This window comes from Indicator indicator, chromosome 32 (assembly GCF_027791375.1).
Source record: "Indicator indicator isolate 239-I01 chromosome 32, UM_Iind_1.1, whole genome shotgun sequence".
NCBI classification, from domain to species: domain Eukaryota; kingdom Metazoa; phylum Chordata; class Aves; order Piciformes; family Indicatoridae; genus Indicator; species Indicator indicator.
In genome coordinates, this window is record NC_072041.1 from 4,235,117 (window position 1) to 4,252,615 (window position 17,499).

General features: G+C 47.0%; 1 protein-coding gene across 1 annotated transcript; it reads right to left on the reverse strand.

Annotated features, from left to right (window-relative positions):
* Positions 1–2,663: 2,663 nt before the first annotated feature.
* ENO1 (enolase 1) lies at positions 2,664–17,074 on the reverse strand. The gene is made up of 12 exons (XM_054395041.1): positions 17,044–17,074; positions 12,151–12,245; positions 10,758–10,853; positions 8,236–8,294; positions 7,538–7,607; positions 7,203–7,336; positions 6,818–7,040; positions 5,036–5,233; positions 4,603–4,804; positions 4,115–4,223; positions 3,625–3,683; positions 2,664–3,128 (listed from the first exon to the last, which is right to left on the reverse strand). Exons 2-12 carry the CDS (start codon positions 12,233–12,235, stop codon positions 3,059–3,061), a joined length of 1,305 nt encoding a protein of 434 aa, XP_054251016.1. The 5' UTR covers positions 12,236–12,245; positions 17,044–17,074; the 3' UTR covers positions 2,664–3,058.
* Between the last annotated feature and the right edge of the window lie 425 nt (positions 17,075–17,499).

Below are 17,499 nucleotides of genomic sequence, written 5' to 3' on the forward strand. Positions count from 1 at the left end.
TGGCAATGGATGACCTGATTTCCCAGCTCTTTCTAATGCCTATTAAAAAGAAAATCACCAGGTAGAAATAGAAGCTCAGGTGAAAGGGATTGAGAATCTGGACTACCTGAGGTACCAGGTGAGACACAGCCACACTATTGCTTCCTAACACAGCTCTGCTCAGCAGCTCTCTAAACCATTTTGCATATATTACAAGCTTGCCTCTTCAACAGAAGAAAAATCCCTTGATAGGATTTATGTGTAATTAGCTGGTTTATTCATTTAACAGGTCTAATTCAGAGATCAGCTACGTGTGAAAACTGCACCAGGTTTCAAATCTGCATGGAGTGCAACCAGCTTGGGCCAATGCCTTAGGAAAGGGCAAATGGGTAAGAGAAGGCAGCTACCCAGGGCTGAGCTTGGGCTGGTGAACCTGGTATTTATAGCAAAGCTCTTCGTAAGAAGGGCTTGACAGAGGAGATCAACCTTCTAAGGACAAACAGTTGCCAAGTACCCAAGAAAGGGGTGTTTGCATTGCACTGGTTATTGTCTGGCAGGAGGGACTGGCTCAACAGGCAGCTGTGTCTGTGCCTACTTTCAGACTCCATCCACTGAAGGAGCTGGAGAGTCTGGGGAAGCTCAAGTCGTGGCTGCAGTCTGCATTCACTCTGCTCCCAGTGGATACTGCTCCATGCTCATCTGGATTCTGCAAAACACAGACCTGGAGCCCAACACACCCACATCTCAGGTGACAGGAGTTCGACATTCCTTCTACTTAGAACATACACAAGCTCACAGGAGTGTAGCCCACATTGCCTCAGAAGGGCTTTAGCCCTTTGCAGAGGGGCTGCTTACAGAGAACACTGCATTGTATTAAGAGCCATCCTTTTCCTCTCTCTGTGATTGGTTACAGTGAAGACAACCAAAGCATCCTTCTTTCTCTTGAGAGGCATTTAGCATTCGTAAGTGTTGCAGCTTTATACACAACAAGACATTCTGGAAGTGCCAACAACAGATGAATCTTCCTACTTAAACCCCATTGATCACTGGACAGCACAGAAGTCAGGCTCCCCATATAATCTCCACTGCATGCTAAACCCTTCCATAGCCATTACTCACACTGCTACTAGACAGAGCTAATACCTCCCAGCAGCTTTCAAACCATCTCCATTCTGGCTTTACTCCTCACAGGGCAGCCTCATAGGCCTTATCCTGATGGCAAAGCACTCTAGAGATTTGTTTAGGGCTGTTACACACAGTCTTTGCCCTTCAGCATTTTATAGCTCTGTATTCCATAGCAGCAGCTATCAGGGGGAAAAAAAAAAAAACAAAAACCCACAGATTTTACTTCAAAGTAGAACTGAAGACGTTCTGTAAGATCCAGTTTCAGGTAAATGGTGACACTGCCCCTGCAGTATCGCTGGCTTTGAATGTGCCAGTTCAAGCTTACACTTCCATACCCTGAGGTACAAAAATCGACTTACACCACAGTGCAACGCCGGCACTGCCCACAGGGGGGCACTACTGTGCTCCTCGGACAAACCTTCCCCACCACAGGGAAGTTTCCTGGAGCTGAAAGACCTAGAACGTCACTGGAGGGAAGCAGAAATTCATCTCTTCCTTACAGATCTGCCATTATGGAAAGCAAATGTAAGCAACAAGAATTAGTTTAAACAACCCCTCCCTCCCTCCCTCAGCTGTGTTACAATTTGCTTTTTCCTGCCAGCTAAGGGATTAATTTAACACCTCTGCTCCCCACTTCCAAGAAGCTGCTCTGGAAACAACTACACAACACACCAGAAGCATGACGGTGACAGAGCCACTGACCAATCTCTTGCCAAGGCCATGAAAAAGGAGTTCTTCCTCCTCATCTCCAAGCCCATGAGCACCAAGGATGAGCTTTGTAATTTTCCCTTCCCAGCCAAACCAGCAAAGCTGCAACCTGAACAAAACAAAGGGCTCTGGAAAGACAAATATTTGCTGATGAGCCTTTTGTTTATGGCCATCTGCTCTGACACAGCTGGAAAAGCCCTGAAGTCTTCTCTTCCCCATGTGATATATGGTAGCAAGCTACTAATAGGATAAAAATTAAAGTGCAGCTCTCAGCTCAACTTTCAATTACACCTGCTATTAGAGGACTAGTAACAAAGCACAAGGCTTCAGAAGCAGCCCTGCTCCACAACTTGCATGCTGCTGAGCTACATCTTCTCATAGCAACAGATCAAGATGGAGGTTACAGATTCACTTTCAGCATGGTTAAGTGTGCCAACCTCTCGCTAAAAGCCAAGGCTGTCACGGGTGTTTTTCAGCAGTTCTGTGATGAGACTGACAAGCAGGCATCTGCAACAGTCCATGAGAAAGGTTAATCACAGCCCTTGTCAGGATACACTTCATCTTTGATAAATGAAGGAAGACCTCTGAGCTTTTTCCTGTTCCCTTGCAGGATCACAATAGATCTAGGGGTTAGAAACCTATTCTTAGTCCTCCTTCCAAATGACTATCCTTGAAAGCTATCTCTTGATAGCAGGCATACAGTCAGCTCATTGTCTATTTGTCAAAAAAGAGCAACTGAATTCCACCCCATGGCCACAGTGACAACAGTCCAACTCTTGCTCCCTGCAGAAGGGAGGCATCCCTGCTCCTCAGCCTCCCCCAAAGTAACTGCAAGCCACACTTGGTTGGGTTGTTTGATGCTTTTATTTATCACATGTAAAAACACTACTGTCTGTTTGCAGGTACCTCTTGCTGCACTGCAAGTCACATAGCTCCAAACATTGAAAACCAGACAGGCAAAGAAAGGAATCCAAATGTTTATGGCCCAAAAAGTCACAAGATCATGATCCCAGAGGGTGCTTAGTACAGAAACCCCCCCAGGGACTGTTCTACAAAAGCAGCTGAGCATTGCAAGTAACAGATCAGAGCTGGTAATAACACTAGGTGAAGGAAATGTCTAGGGGGAGAGGACCTGCAAACTGGTCTTGTTCTCCTTCAGCTGCCCTCATCTTTCTAGTACAGGTAATTGTGACCTAAGTAGACAACTAGTGCTTTTAACCAGAACAGGGGTTGACTGATCCACAGCTTAGTGGCCACAAGGGTTCCTGAAGTTCTTTCCAGCAAAACGGGCCTTGCTGCCGAGCTCCTCTTCAATTCTGATGGAAAGGGAAGAGAGTTCTCAATGTCAGCAGACAGCACTAGCACAACTGCTGGTCTTGCATCACCTGATCTACCTGGTACTTAAATACTTCCAGTCAGGAGCCAGTTCTCACCAGACTTCAGTTCCACACGTTTAACTATATCAGGCAGCATCACCCATCTCATGTAACTTCACCCAAACATTTCACATGCTTGCCCAAGGCCATGGCATGGTGCAGGCAGCAGGACTGTGTCTCATATCCAGTATGACAAGATGCTTTGTATGGTGTTCCCCTTTAGCATGTCTGTTACAGACAGAGCTCATCCAACTCCTCACTGAGCCTACAGCCAGCTCTGCAAGCACAGCACCAACCCAAAAGCACCTCTGCCAGCATCCTTTTCTGCCCTTAGGCTGCAGAGTTGGAGATGCAGACCAGGCTGCACCCCAAACTCACCAGCAGAGCATCCAATCTATGTTAGGTGTAACCCTCAACCCCCTTCCCTGAGTCTCACCTCAGCAGCTGGTTGTACTTGGCTAGACGCTCGGACCGGCAAGGGGCACCAGTTTTGATCTGAAAGGGAAAGCAGAGTCAGTGAACAACTGTGGCCAAGGCCACGCTAAAACTATGATGATTATTACTTAAATAGCAGTCACAAGCTTTATTTCAGCATCAGACTCTCAATATCTATCTAGTCAAACAGGCCAGGGCAATAAAGAGCAATAGAGTGTTCATTTGCCAAGAGCTTCGGTAGCAGAAAATGCTGACACTCACTGGAGATGACTAAGATTTTAATTAGTGGTCAAAGGTGAGTTCACACAGGATAGCACGTTCCCTTCTCACACTCCCATTAGACACATCAGCTTCCTATATCCAGAAAGATCAATTATGCCTGCCTGAAGTCAGAGCAGAGCCCATCTACTGCACAGCAAGTACAGCTTTATCACCACATAATATTACCCCATCAAGCAAAAAGGCAAGCTCCAGCAGCTGCAGATACCAACCTGACCAGTGCAGAGACCAACTACCAGATCAGCAATGAAGGTATCTTCTGTTTCTCCAGAGCGATGACTCACCATCACCCCCCAGCCATTGGACTGGGCAAGCTTGCAGCTGGAAGAGATAAGCAGATGAAGCTCCACATCATTCCTACTGGCTTAGCAGCCTTCGCACCAGTGCTGCTCCAAGTGGCAGGCATGCCTTGCTCTGGCAAGGCAGAGCTGCCCTTCGGTCCAGCTTAGGGTTAGGATTGCGTGACAGAGCTGCTTTTACACATACTTGAAGCCAGTGAAGCTGTTTGATGTCCTTACGTGCATCCAGACCACAAAAGCACAGGTTCACTTGGTCAGTATCCTCTACCAGTTAAGTTATTCCCCCTTCACTGATGCCCACTCAACAGGTCTCTGCTCCCCTAGTTCTGGTCTATATCCTGAGGCATCTCCCTCAGTTACACCAGCCCCCTCCCTGGCATGACCAAGCAGAGAGAACTTACGCTTGCAGGGACTCTGTCACAGAGCCGATCTGGTTGACTTTAAGGAGGAGGCAGTTGCAGGATTTCTCCTCCACAGCCTTGGCAATTCGCTTTGGATTGGTCACAGTCAGATCATCACCAACCACCTGGATGCCAACACTGCCAGTGAACTTCTTCCAGGCAGCCCAGTCATCCTGGTCAAATGGATCTTCAATGGACACCACTGGAGAGGGATACAAAGAGCTTTAAGACAGTCACCCTGAAAGGTCTTGTTTGAAAGCAGTGGCACCACAGCACCAGCCACCTCAAAGAACAGTCCTAGGACTTCTAAAATGCTACATGTTTGTTCTGCTCTCAGTCCCCTTTCTAAGGGAGGCTGCACCCTAAATCCTTCCTTCAGCAGCCAACCCCAATTCACCACTGCTACCCTGCTTCTTGTTGCACAGCCACTTACAGGGGTAGTTCTTGACAAAGCTCTTGTACAGGTCAGCCAGCTGGTCAGGAGTAATGTATCTGCTGGGATCATCAGGGGATTTGAAGTCCAGGTCATACTTTCCATCACGGTAGAACTCTGAGGCAGCCACATCCATGCCAATGACAACTTTGTCAGTGTAGCCAGCCTTGGCAATAGCAGTCTTCAGCAACTCCAGAGCTGAAACACAGCAAGGTGTTTCTGAGTTCCCACCAAGCTCCTTACCTCAGAAGTTGTTCATTTACCAACAACAGCACATTCACTCAGCAAAAAAAAAAAAAATCTCCCTTAACCCCTACAGAAAGCCCAAAGGCCACATAGGAAAGGTTCTTCAGACACTCTCTCATTTCTGAACTGACTGGAACAAGAAATTACTTTAATACTGCTTTTAGCTTGTAATACCCTTGAGACACCATTATGGGATTCATAATCTCTTCAGGCAGGACTACATGGCAGCCCAAAAAAGCTTAATACTAGATGATACTACATCCTCTTCCAGCTTTAGGCATGTGGGCAGAAGTAGTGACTGCACTTTAATCCCTTTTAGCTCCAGATCAGGTGCTGACCATGAAAGCGTTTCCCAACCCTGCCAGGCAATGTGATGCACAGCCTGCCCCTGACAGGTCTACCTGCCCTCCACTTGCACAGAACAACTCAGGAGGAGTCTCCAGATACTACCAACTATGCTGCCCTGTGTGCACAGAGTCCAAGAAAGGGAATTCAGTATGGTTATGACCAGAAAGACTGTCCTAGCCACCCTGACTCAGAGCCAAGCAGCTAGATCAGGAAGGCTACTTGCAGTAGGAAGCCTGGATCAAAGGGGCTTTGTTCATTTTTTTTTTGCTTGTTTTTCTGGTTGGTGCAGTTTTATTTATAATTTAAGATGCTAACATAGTACAAACTGCAAAAGCAGCTGCTGTCAGCAACACAAATTCCTTGGAGTGTAATGGTGCCTCAAGGTCATCTTCACTCATGTCTGCTAGGCTACAGACCTAACAAGAGCTGCACACAAACATGGGATAAGAAGTACCCTGATTTATGGTGCTGCCTCAGTGTCTTCAGTGCCAGGCAATGCATTCAGAGGCCACCTTCAACAATTAAGTACTTTTTTTGCTTTAAAGCTGTTAGATGACTTCCAATCCTAGTGTTGGACTGCTTTATTAGCAGCACCATTTCTGTGAAAGAGGCAGAAAAACAGCTCTTCTGCTGCAGTTATTGTACAAACAGGTATTTCATTTTCCACAGGACAAGCTGCCTGCCTCCCCCCCAGGTTTCTGAACACAGCTGTTGGGCTGTAGAAGCAGAGAAAGCTTCAACTTCCCAGGCAAACCTCACACACTCCCACACATTAGCAGGCATAGTTCAAACTTTTCCTCCTTATCAGCAGAAAAACAACTCTCCTGAATGTTGCCTGCTGACTCCTGGGAAGCCTGCAATGCTTGCAGACACTGCCACACCACTCAGCAACTGAAAGGAGGCAAGATTCCCTAAAGCTGCTACAGGAAGGAAGCAGTAATGAGGCATTAAAAGTCAAAACCATGCTGTCAAGCAGCATAATCTGATGCTCAAGGGAATACTCTGTGGTCCTATACTGGACCACAGCAGTTTAACACCTTAGAGAGTTTTCCAGGATAAGAAACAGAGCAAAACAGCAGTAGCAAGGACCACAGTTTACTGATCCTGCTTTCCATTCATACTGCACAGGTGAGGTCTTCATTCTCTGGCTATCAGTTACACCTCCTCCCTCACTTGGCTCATTCTTACCTTCTTTATTCTCCAGGATATTTGGGGCAAAGCCACCCTCATCACCCACGTTGGTTGCATCCTTGCCATACTTCTCCTTGATGACATTCTTCAGGTTGTGATAGACCTCTGCACCAATGCGCATGGCCTCCTTGAAGCTCTCAGCACCCACAGGGAGGATCATGAACTCCTGCATGGCCAGCTTATTGCCAGCATGGGAGCCACCATTGATCACATTGAAAGCCTTGGAGTAACCAGAAAGAAAAGTTAGAATGTTTCAGGATAAATTGATCCCAGTATTTACATCAAGACTCTTTATTCTCTAGAGAACTTGATCCAAGACCATGAGACAGCATGAAGAACCTGGTCAGGTCAAGGCTTTAGCTACTCCTACCAGGAGACTTACAGGAACTGGGAGGATGACTTCTGGATTTCCAGCCAGGTCAGCAATGTGACGGTACAAGGGGACACCCTTCTCAGCAGCACCAGCTTTGCACACAGCCAGAGATACACCCAGGATGGCATTGGCACCAAATTTGGCTGAAATAGGGAAAAATTGTTTACAGAAACATTTTGTCTTCCCAGAGAGACTCAGCAATACCAGCACCACGGCCCTGGTTCTGGCAGTGCATAGCACATGCCATGTACTGTCCATTGTCTCTGGTAAGGCAAGCTAGTATCCTGAATCCTAGAAACTGAACTTCACCCTCCCACACCTCACTGCCACAGAGCCCCACTCACATTTGTTCTCAGTTCCATCCATTTCCAGCATCAGTTTGTCGATCTTTTCTTGCTCCACAACGCTGACATTCTGCAGAGAAAAGCAAACAAAGCACTGCTTCACACCAAACATGGCTCTGCAAACTCTCACCTACCCACTGCCTTTTCATTTCCCTGGCAGGCAGCAAGGCTTGCTTAAGGTTAACTACCAGCAGTTGAAGAGACTAGTTTCCTGTCATCCTCACAGCAGCTTCTGGTCACTTCCAGCAGACCAAGGCTGACAGAGAAGCTGGATCCATCAAAAGATAGTTTTGCTCCTCACATTCGAAGCTCTAAGGTCACCCCTTGACTTCCTGACATTTACATTCTTATCTGCCTGGCACAGCACAGGATAAAGCCCCAGTTTATGTGCCCTGCCCCTTCAACACAAGCTCAAAGCAGCTTGTATCTAACTGCACACCACTGAAGCTCCCAGGTGCTTAGGTATTTCTGCAGACTACCACACCAGGCTGCTAGAGAACCTTTTCATTGTTAGACACAATCATTAAGTAAAGCAACTGCTGTAGGTCAGTTTGGTTCACATGCACTCAAACACAGAGGCTAACACCCCACCCCACCTCCAAAAAAACAGTTCCATTAACTGTCTCCAGAGAGAAACCCACCAGTTAGGGCACACAGACAGCATTAGCTGATGTTAGCAGAAGACAGACTGCTCCTACCTTGCTAATCAGTGCAGGGGCAATTGTTTTATTGACGTGCTCAACAGCTTTTGAGACACCTGGAAGGAACAAGCAAATCAGACACTGGTCAACCACACTGGTTATGCAGGCATTAGTAGGAGATCTCAGTAACAACAGAATCTCAACAATATGCTATTCAACCCCAAATCCAACCTGAGCTTACAGCCAATTCTGAACACTTAAGAGAGGTCATCTCAATTGAATGGAAGTTGCATGAAGTCAGCATCATCTAGGAATGCCTGCTGCAATGTCAGTTTGCAAGACCATGCACTGGAGAAATTCTTCCAAGTGACAAGGTTGCACTGAAAGCACATCCATTACCTGTGTACACAATGCTGTCCCCAGGAACTGGTTAACATATTTAACAGCTCTGGATACACCTGACAGAAGCGAAACGGACAAGAGAATCAAGGAAGAGATGAAGACTCATAGCCAAAACCAAAAGCCAGTCATGCAAGAAAGAGAAAAGGACAAACAGGTAAACAGGTCTACAGGTCAGGAACTGCCTGATACTGAGAAGCAGACTAGAAGAGTTCAAGAAGGAGAAGAAGCTCTGCATCATCCAGCAAGGTCCTTCCACCTAGGTTTCCATACTATTGCAAACACCACTGTGGACCCAAACCTCAAGGGGCTGAATGGCAGCATTTGGAAAAGTCTTCAGGATAGGCTACTGATATTCAATTCCTAGAATGGATGAGCAAGAGAAAGAAAAAGGCTTCCCCAGGAGTATGCAGAAGCTCAGGCATTCCACCATTGCTGTAATTCTGTACCATTGCTGATGCACCACCTTAGCACACATTTCACACTTGGGGTGCTGACATACACCATCTCTCCTCCTAGGTACAGGAACAGAAATTGATCGTCTGCTCCTGGCTTCAGACAGGGATATAAACCAGACAGGAATAAAGCATGAGGACAGCACTATCCTTGCAGTCTGTGTGCATTGTGTAAAGTAGCAGCTCCAGTATGAACTTGCTGCTTCTCCGTAAGTAGAGACCATCACCAGCCAGCCACCAATAAAGAATACTGTCACCCCTGTATAAAGATTTCCAAAGACCTAAGCTTCAGGACTGGTGAATGCTAATGAAGTGCACCCTGAACCATGTTAATTGCTTTTTAAATGCTCTAAGTCTGCAGATTTATATTACAAAAGCCCTTTCAGCTATCTGCAGCTCATCCCATTTGGCAATTACTTTTTCCTAACTCCAGTTATTCCCCAGCTGACAAAGCCCTTCAGCTGTGATAGCCTCTTTTGGAAGCTCAGCCACTTTCTAGCCATGTGCCTGTAGGGTCAGATTTAACAGATCTAAGCACACACACTTAGCACAGAGGTAAGTACACATTTACTCTCCTCAAGGAAATGCCCTGGTAAACAGCATAAGCTCTCCAGCTCTTTGGGATGTTCAGTCATCTAGGAGTTTATTCTGTGTTAAGAGTATTAACAGCCATGAATCTTCTCAGACAAGGCTCTCCCAGTCTAGTTCAACAGTCATACCCTTTAACTGCCCATTCTTAACAAGGACACAGTATTCCAGCATTCTTTCACCCAACTGGCAGAGAATTTTGAAGACAAGCAATTCTCTTCCCAGCCAAAACTTGAGTTGATTGCTTGTACTTGGAAGGCATCACCAAAGCTTTTACAGCAGCAAGCTAAAGAGGTGTCCTCACTACCAGAGCTCTCAGAGCAGTTGTAAGCATTACTGTTAAGATGTTTATTAGGTAATGACATCTTGTATACAGCTATTCATTGTCCCCACACTTGTTGCCAGCCCAGACTGCTGACTGCTGTGTTTAGTTACCTTTCAGAACATAAAATCAGTCCCCAGACAGCTAAAATATTACATCACATACACAAACTTAAGTATCCTGGCTACCTATAATGACAGGTTAACAGGCTTTAGGTATTACACAGTCTGAAACAAAAGTTTCTTCCATGGTTACCAGTGTGAAGCTGCACATTAGCTGTGGCAGCAGCTGGCATAAGCTTCAAGTCTCAGATTTAACTGGGATCTACGGAGTCTACAGTGCCAGAGCAGAGACATTTAACACTTTTTGAGCAGATATAGCCAAGAGTTATTTGAAGATACCTTCTGACCAGCTGCAGTGTCATCGTTTTGGAACAGATGGTTTGGATGCTCTTACAACACACCACTAGAGCACTCTGTACTGTGACAGAAGCCAACATGCTGGGCAACAAGAGTGGTGTAACAAAGGATGTTTGGGCATACTGTGCTGGAGACACTGCCTAGCTAGCATGCCTGTGTAGCCACAAAGAGAGCTACAGATCACCACCACTGCTGGAAAAGCCAGCAGCCTGTGCCACCCAGGCTGTGTGGTGAGCACCGTTACCACCTCACTGTTAATCCCTATTGCTTTGGCTTCAGTGCCAGGCCTTGTACAGGAGAAGTAGTAAAGAAGCCCATGTGTCCTCTGCTATAATCTGGCAGATGCAGCAACAGCCATTGTAACAGGTCAAGCTAGGTACCAAAATCCAGGTTTACCTTTCCCCATGTAGCGAGTCTTGTCATTGTCACGAAGCTCCAGAGCTTCATAGATTCCAGTTGAGGCACCACTGGGAACAGCAGCTCTGAACAGACCTGTTTACAACAGAAAACACCCAACTGACTTAGCACATCCAAACGTGGTCTCCACCCATATGCCATCCTGGCCTACCACATACTTCCATCCCTGGAGATGAAGAGGTAATCTCTAAGCCACATCTCTGCTCAAACAGTGATCCTGAGAGAAATGGCTGCTCCTTTACAGCATCACCAGTTCATCAGCATCTCCTCCTACTGACCCACACCAAGCTGCCTCACTCATTCTCTCCCACTGTGCATTTCAAGTGTTTTAAATTTGGAATGTCATCAATCCCCCTTCCAAAAATCTAGCTTTCCTCACTGAATCTACTTCGGAGCTCACTCTGGCAGACCAGCTCTTAAATTTTTCTAAGATAAAGAATCAAAGGGTCAATTAGGAGGCCTGTTTTATTAATATGAGTTTGAAGCTCTTGTGACCACAGCACAGCCACCCAGAAAGCCAAGGATGCTGAGCTTCGAGCAAATCAGTATACTGGAGTCTACTCTGCTTGTGGCTCAGGATGCCAGCTTTGGTCCCCAGTCCTTCCCTTATCCCACTACAGCAAAGAGCTTAGCATGGGCAATCTCATTTAATGACTGCATTAATCTTTTGAGGCAGAAAGATCAGCTATTTAGTGAGTGTATTAGAGCCATTGTGCTTGCTCATTCCACCCAACCACGCTGCTATGCGTTTGCACAATGCCTTCGTCAGATCCTATCAGATGTGGGATGAAGAACCAGTGAACCACAGGCAAGTCCCACAACAAATAATAATAAAAAAAAATACAAGATGTTATATGTGAAAACCCAATTAGACAAGTTTTTTAGTCATGCCTGAGCAGTAACAATTGCCCAAGATTCTACTTTGCAGCAGAATACTGTCATTACACGAAGTGGCTGCTAGATGAACCAAGAATTAGTCTTCAAGTACAGTCACAGTTTTGGGAACTCTGCAAACCAGGACCATTAACAGCTGCTAAAGGACAGGAACCTGTTAACTCAGTCTGAAAGTGCTGTCCCAGTTTATGCTCAGGGCAAGGGGAGGAAAGACAATGTAGACTACATTAAGCAACACACTTCAAAAAACCCTTCACTGTCCAGGCCACTATGCTGAGCTCAGCAAATTCAGCCCAGTAGAATGAGGTAGAAGCTTTTCCTGCATTGTCCATGGTGAGCTTGGCAACATATTCCATGTATGGAGGAAAGAGTAAGCACAATTCCACTGCTAGAACAGGACAGTTTGTACATTTCTGACTGCCTCTTGAGTTCTATCATATAGGAGAGAGGAAATAAACATCTACAGCTAAGGACTCACCCTTTTTGGTGTAAAGGTCTACCTCAACGGTGGGATTCCCACGAGAGTCGAAGATTTCACGAGCATAGATCCTAAGGATGGACATCTTTAAACACCTGCAAAGAAGAGTTTAACATTAATCATAGAATGGTTTGGATTGGAAGGGACGTTCAAAGATCTAGTTCAACACCTCTGCCACAGGCAGTAGACATTTTCCACTAAATAAGGTTGCTCAAAGCCTTGTCCAACCAGACCTTGAACACATCCAGTGACAGGACATCCACAACCTCTCTGGGCAACCTCTTCCAGCATCCTATCACCCTCATCATAAAATAAATGCTTATGTCCAAACTAAATCTACCCTCTTTTCAGTTTTAATCTATTAATCACTATCCTTCAAACAGTTCTGTGCAGTCTCCTTTCAAAAACACAAAGAGCAACCCCATACCCCTCCTGAACAGTTTGTAGCCATTGATCATAGCACTCCAGTTGTGCAATTCACCCCACCAGGTTTCAATGATAGCAACTAGATCCCAGCTTTATAAGTGCACAGGGGCTTCCACCTCCTCCTGTTTGTGACCCATGCTGTGGGCATTGCTACAAGTGTTTGAGGGGAGCTGACTGCCAGCTTCCAAACAAGTCTGAATTCCTTGGGGGCATCTCACAACTGTTTCCCTGTTGGTTCATAAAATCAGCAGCCTCTGGCTCTCTTTCCTCCCCCAAACACTAAGTCCAATTTAAAAATCTCGTCTTAAGTCTGTCCATCCTGTTGGCAAAAATGCTCTTGTCCCACTTGATCAAGTGAATCCTACCAACTTCTAAAAGGCTCAGCTTCTCAAAGGTTGATTCTCACTGCAGTACCATTAGACCATACAACAGTAGAAGATTGATTTGTAAGGTTCACCAAGCTTGGCAGCGGCCACAAATGCAACCTCCTGGTAGGCAGCTAATGCCTCCAGAGAACTGAATGGAAAACGGTGGGTGGCTGATCAGCTTCGCATGGTTGGCTCTTCCTGGATTATCTATTACTCACATACTCTTCATTCTTCAACTCTAGAGCACCTGTCTGTTTCACTGGAGCATTACAGAGGACTAGGGAAGGTTCTTCCATCCCAACTGGAGACAAGAGTCTTCCACCTCAGGAGTTACCTGAGCTCAGGCTTACCCTCCCCTTGCACAGCATTAAGGCAGGGCTCAGCCTGGACAGTGCACAACGTCACAGATCCTTCTCCAGCTCACGTCTCTGGATACTGCCCTGCCTGTGGAGCACCTTTTATAACACAGCTACTTGTTCAAGCCCTCTTCCCCTTGCACTTGCTACTGACAACCACCACAGGTGGACACCATTTTCTTTCAGCAGGTCAAAGCCTCTTTCTAGTTCTTAGAAAAAAAAGTCCACTAATTAAGTGGTCAATCTTCTGCAACACAGTCATCCTTCTAACAGTTCCCAGTTGAGTTGGGGTGACCATGAGGTTGCTGCCTAATCCCACCAGCGAGCAGAGCAGGCAGCAGCCCAATTACCAATACACACTTCCCATGAGATCCACCACACTAGCTGCTGATGTTACTACTAGACACCTCTCCTTGTTCTATGTCCTGCCTGCTGGTGCACCCTAGAGCCTTCACCAGCTTGAACGAGCAACAGGCACAGCTGGCACTACCCAACTCTCACTCACCTCTCATGAGAAGTGCTGCCTGGTCCTTCTCCCACAAAGCCCAAAGCTGTCAAGGGTGCAGAAACTCCCTTGGACAGAGCTGTGTGTTAAGAAGACAGAAATCTCAACCCATGTGGGAAGAAGAGTCTGAACCAGAAGTCTTGTTTCCAGAGCGATCTAAAGGACTGTGTCACCTCGACACTGAAGAGCAGCCAAGCAATCCTAACACAGGAAATCTCTAAGCAGTTAGAATTCTTTTTGATTTTAAATGACTGAAGTGCAACAGTCCTCAGCATGCACAGCAGCTGTTCAGAGCCAAATGTAACCTGTCTCAAAATAGAAACAGCCAGCCACAGCTCTAATTAGGAACATAGTCACACCCTGTCTTGAGTATTTACAGGAATAGCTTTTCCTCTTAAAAGGAAGAAAAATCACCACTACTTCAATATTTCCTTCCCCCTTCCCATGTGCCTAAACACTTTTCCCTAAGAAAACTGCAGTGAGGAATGCCTTAGGTAAGCTCAGCTACATTTAAAAATCAAGTCATACAAATGCCTGTAAGGCATGGACTGGCACCAAACCCAACTCATCTGGAGAGAAGAAAGCTCAGCCTCAGAACTATCTGGAAGCTGACTTTTTGGCAAGCCAGCGTGGGTGGTAACCCTGTTTACAGCAATGGTCATGAATCTCTCCAGTTACTGCAAGGAAAACAGGACCTTAGAAATACTGCTGCTTCTAGAGTGTGTGTATGTAGGGGACGGGGGGGGGTTAACATCATACATTCCTTCTTACTCCATGGTAATTTTTTTTTGCCTCCCTGTGTTTTTAACATTTGGTTTGTCCCCTTGGCTTTGCAGTGTCCCTTTCAGCTTGTCCTGCCCCCAGCAGCATGCTGTGAAGGCAGCTCAAGAATTTTAGATAGCACCTGCTTCGCAGCAAGATTCACACAGACAGATAATGACTCATCTAAGAAATACAACAACTCACTTGAAGTTGGCCTTCACACTGCCACTACCCATCTTTAATCTGTAAATATGTAAGCTAGAAATAAATCCCTGCAACTCCCTAATTATCAGTCCCATTCACACTAACCCTTATCTCTCTGCACATGTTGGAAGAATTCCCATTTATCTGAAAAAAGCTTTCAAAGTTTGTCATGCTGGCACCTGCTATGCTTTGCCTTCATTTTCAGAACCAGCCAGCTCTCAGGATGCCTTAACGCAATGCCAAAACTGCTCACCCTCACAAAGGTGGCACTTCAGGAATACACACTGCAAGAGCTTCCTCTGGAAACATCTGCCAGGTCTGGCATTACTCAAGCGTCCTTGACAAATGACCTCTCCATCTGTCCTTCCCTTTTCTTTAGAAGGGTGCATTTCACAGCACCACACCATTCCAGAAATTCCTCACACTTTTTTTTTTGCCTCATTTTGCAAATCTCATTTCTGTGCTCAGCAATGTCTTCCCTTGGAGCTCTTCCTGGGTCAAACTCTGAAGCTGTTTAGCTTATTACAAGCTGAGTGACTTGCCCCCACCGATTCAGCCAATTCAGCTAGAAAGCAAGGGTCAGTCCACACGCAGGTCTAGCTGTGGAAATGCTAACTGGATGCAAGAGGACTCATCTGCCTACTTCTCACCTTTGCACTCAAGGAATGGAGCCAGCCAAACACGGAAATACCAGAGGGATATTGAATGCTTGCATTGCCTAAATCCTTTTCTGTACTGTAATCTGCTGGCAAGGTCATTGTCTCCCTTTAGGAGAGGAATCGCCAGCTTTCCTGGCCTTCCCAAAAGCACATGTTATCACCTACTTCAAGGCTAAGCTACAGCCCACTGCCAGCTCTGAGTGATACTTCCAACATCAACCAAGTCCAAGAAATCACCACTTTGATCAGATCCTGTGCTCTAATACCAGTGTGGACCACTCACTCCAACTCAAAAATAATTTCCAGAGGTTCTGTTAACAGCCAGCTTTACCACCAAAAGCTGTACTCAGAGCTATTGGGCAGATACAGTTCTCTTAAAGCAAGACAAGGTTAAGACTGAGGACTGCAAGCATCTGAATGGGCATTCTATGGCTACAGAAAGCACTATCCTTCTTAGGGTCCTGCTACACAGTTATTAGAGGAAGCCTTACATGAGACATAGATATCCTTCAAGAGTGCAATCTCATATCACCACCACTTTGGAAAATAAAAAGCTTACTGCTCTCAGACCTTTGACCTCACTGTATGAGATCCTGAAATATCAATACTGCTTAAGTACTCCTAAAAACTGAACAAACGTGGACCAACAAGGGCACCTTCCAAACCTATTTCCCTGCATTCACATGGTAGCATTTCACCTCTATGCACTACAACACAATCCAGTGTTAACACAATCTGTGTTATCCACAGACAGGTTAAACTACTTTCTCTCTCATTGCTAGGTAAGATGGAGGCCTGAAACTGCACTGCCTCTCTCTGTGGGTTTGGATGACGAACTTCACTACTTCCTGCAAGGCTCAGAAACTCATAACCCTGCCCTGTGACTCAGCAGGCAAGTAACGGGCAGGAGAAAGACCAAGATCCTCTCCTGCAACCCCCCACGAGGCAAGCTGGTTAAAAGGCAATTTTTCTTCTCCACTTTTAACATCCAGAGATGCACATCGAGTTATTAGGTGCTGCTCCCCACAATTTCTATCTTGAGATACCTACTACTTAATTAACCCCATTGGGAGACCGAAGGCACAGGTTTGAGTGCTGGCATCAAAAATTAAACATTTGAGATGCAAAGCTGAAGGACATCCACCGCTACTAAGGAGGGGAAGGTCCAAATCACAACACGCAATCCGAGAACAACTGTTAATGATTAAGAGAAAGAGGTTAAGCCCTGTCTTTGAAAGAAGCCCTGACCCATCACCTTTCCCGGAAGGCTTTACCCCTCCGCTGCACACGACGATGAGGATAAGGCCGGACTAGGCCTCCCACCACCCCCGCACTGCGGCTGGGCCGCTCTGCAGTGGGAAGAGCTCCTAGAGAGGCCTGCGCTCCCAGAGCAGCCTGCATGGCCCCGGAGAGCGCCTGGGCCCAGCTTTGCCCCCAGGCATGGCCGGCGCGGTCTCATCTCACGCGGGCAGCGGAAGCTTCGGGGAGCACAGGGAAAGCGAGTGCATGGCCTCAACAGGGCCTCTCGCCCCGAGCATCACTGCGGGGGGTAAGCGGCTGAGACCACACAAGGCCGTAGGGCTGGAAGGCCTCGCCGCTGCCACCACACTCACCTAGAGCCCAGCAAGCCGTTTCAGCCAAGCCTGACTCGCCGCCTCACCTCTCACTGGGACCGGCTGGCTGCACGGACGCCAGGGTATAGCCCACCCCATGCAGATGAGCCGCCCTCCTCCAGATCCCCATTGGTCGGCTCAGACCCTCTCCGGCTTTCCATTGGTCGGCCCTTCCCCTTACCGCCCTCTCATTGGCTACCGCCTCCTCGCGCCAGAGGCGGGCTCGTGTGCGTGCGCTACGTGCCGCGCCGGCCCGCGCGGCTCAGCCTCGTGGAAAATCCCCGTGCGGGAGGGGCGGGGCCGCGGCCGCGCGCTCCTCCTCCTGCGCTGGCACCGCCCAAGAGCGGCGGGGAGATGGGGAGAGGGCGGAGGGTAAGGGGTTCCAGGTCTTAAGGGTGTCTTCCAACCAAATCAATTCTGTGATTCTTACGTTGATTTTGCGTGTTCCTGTATGAA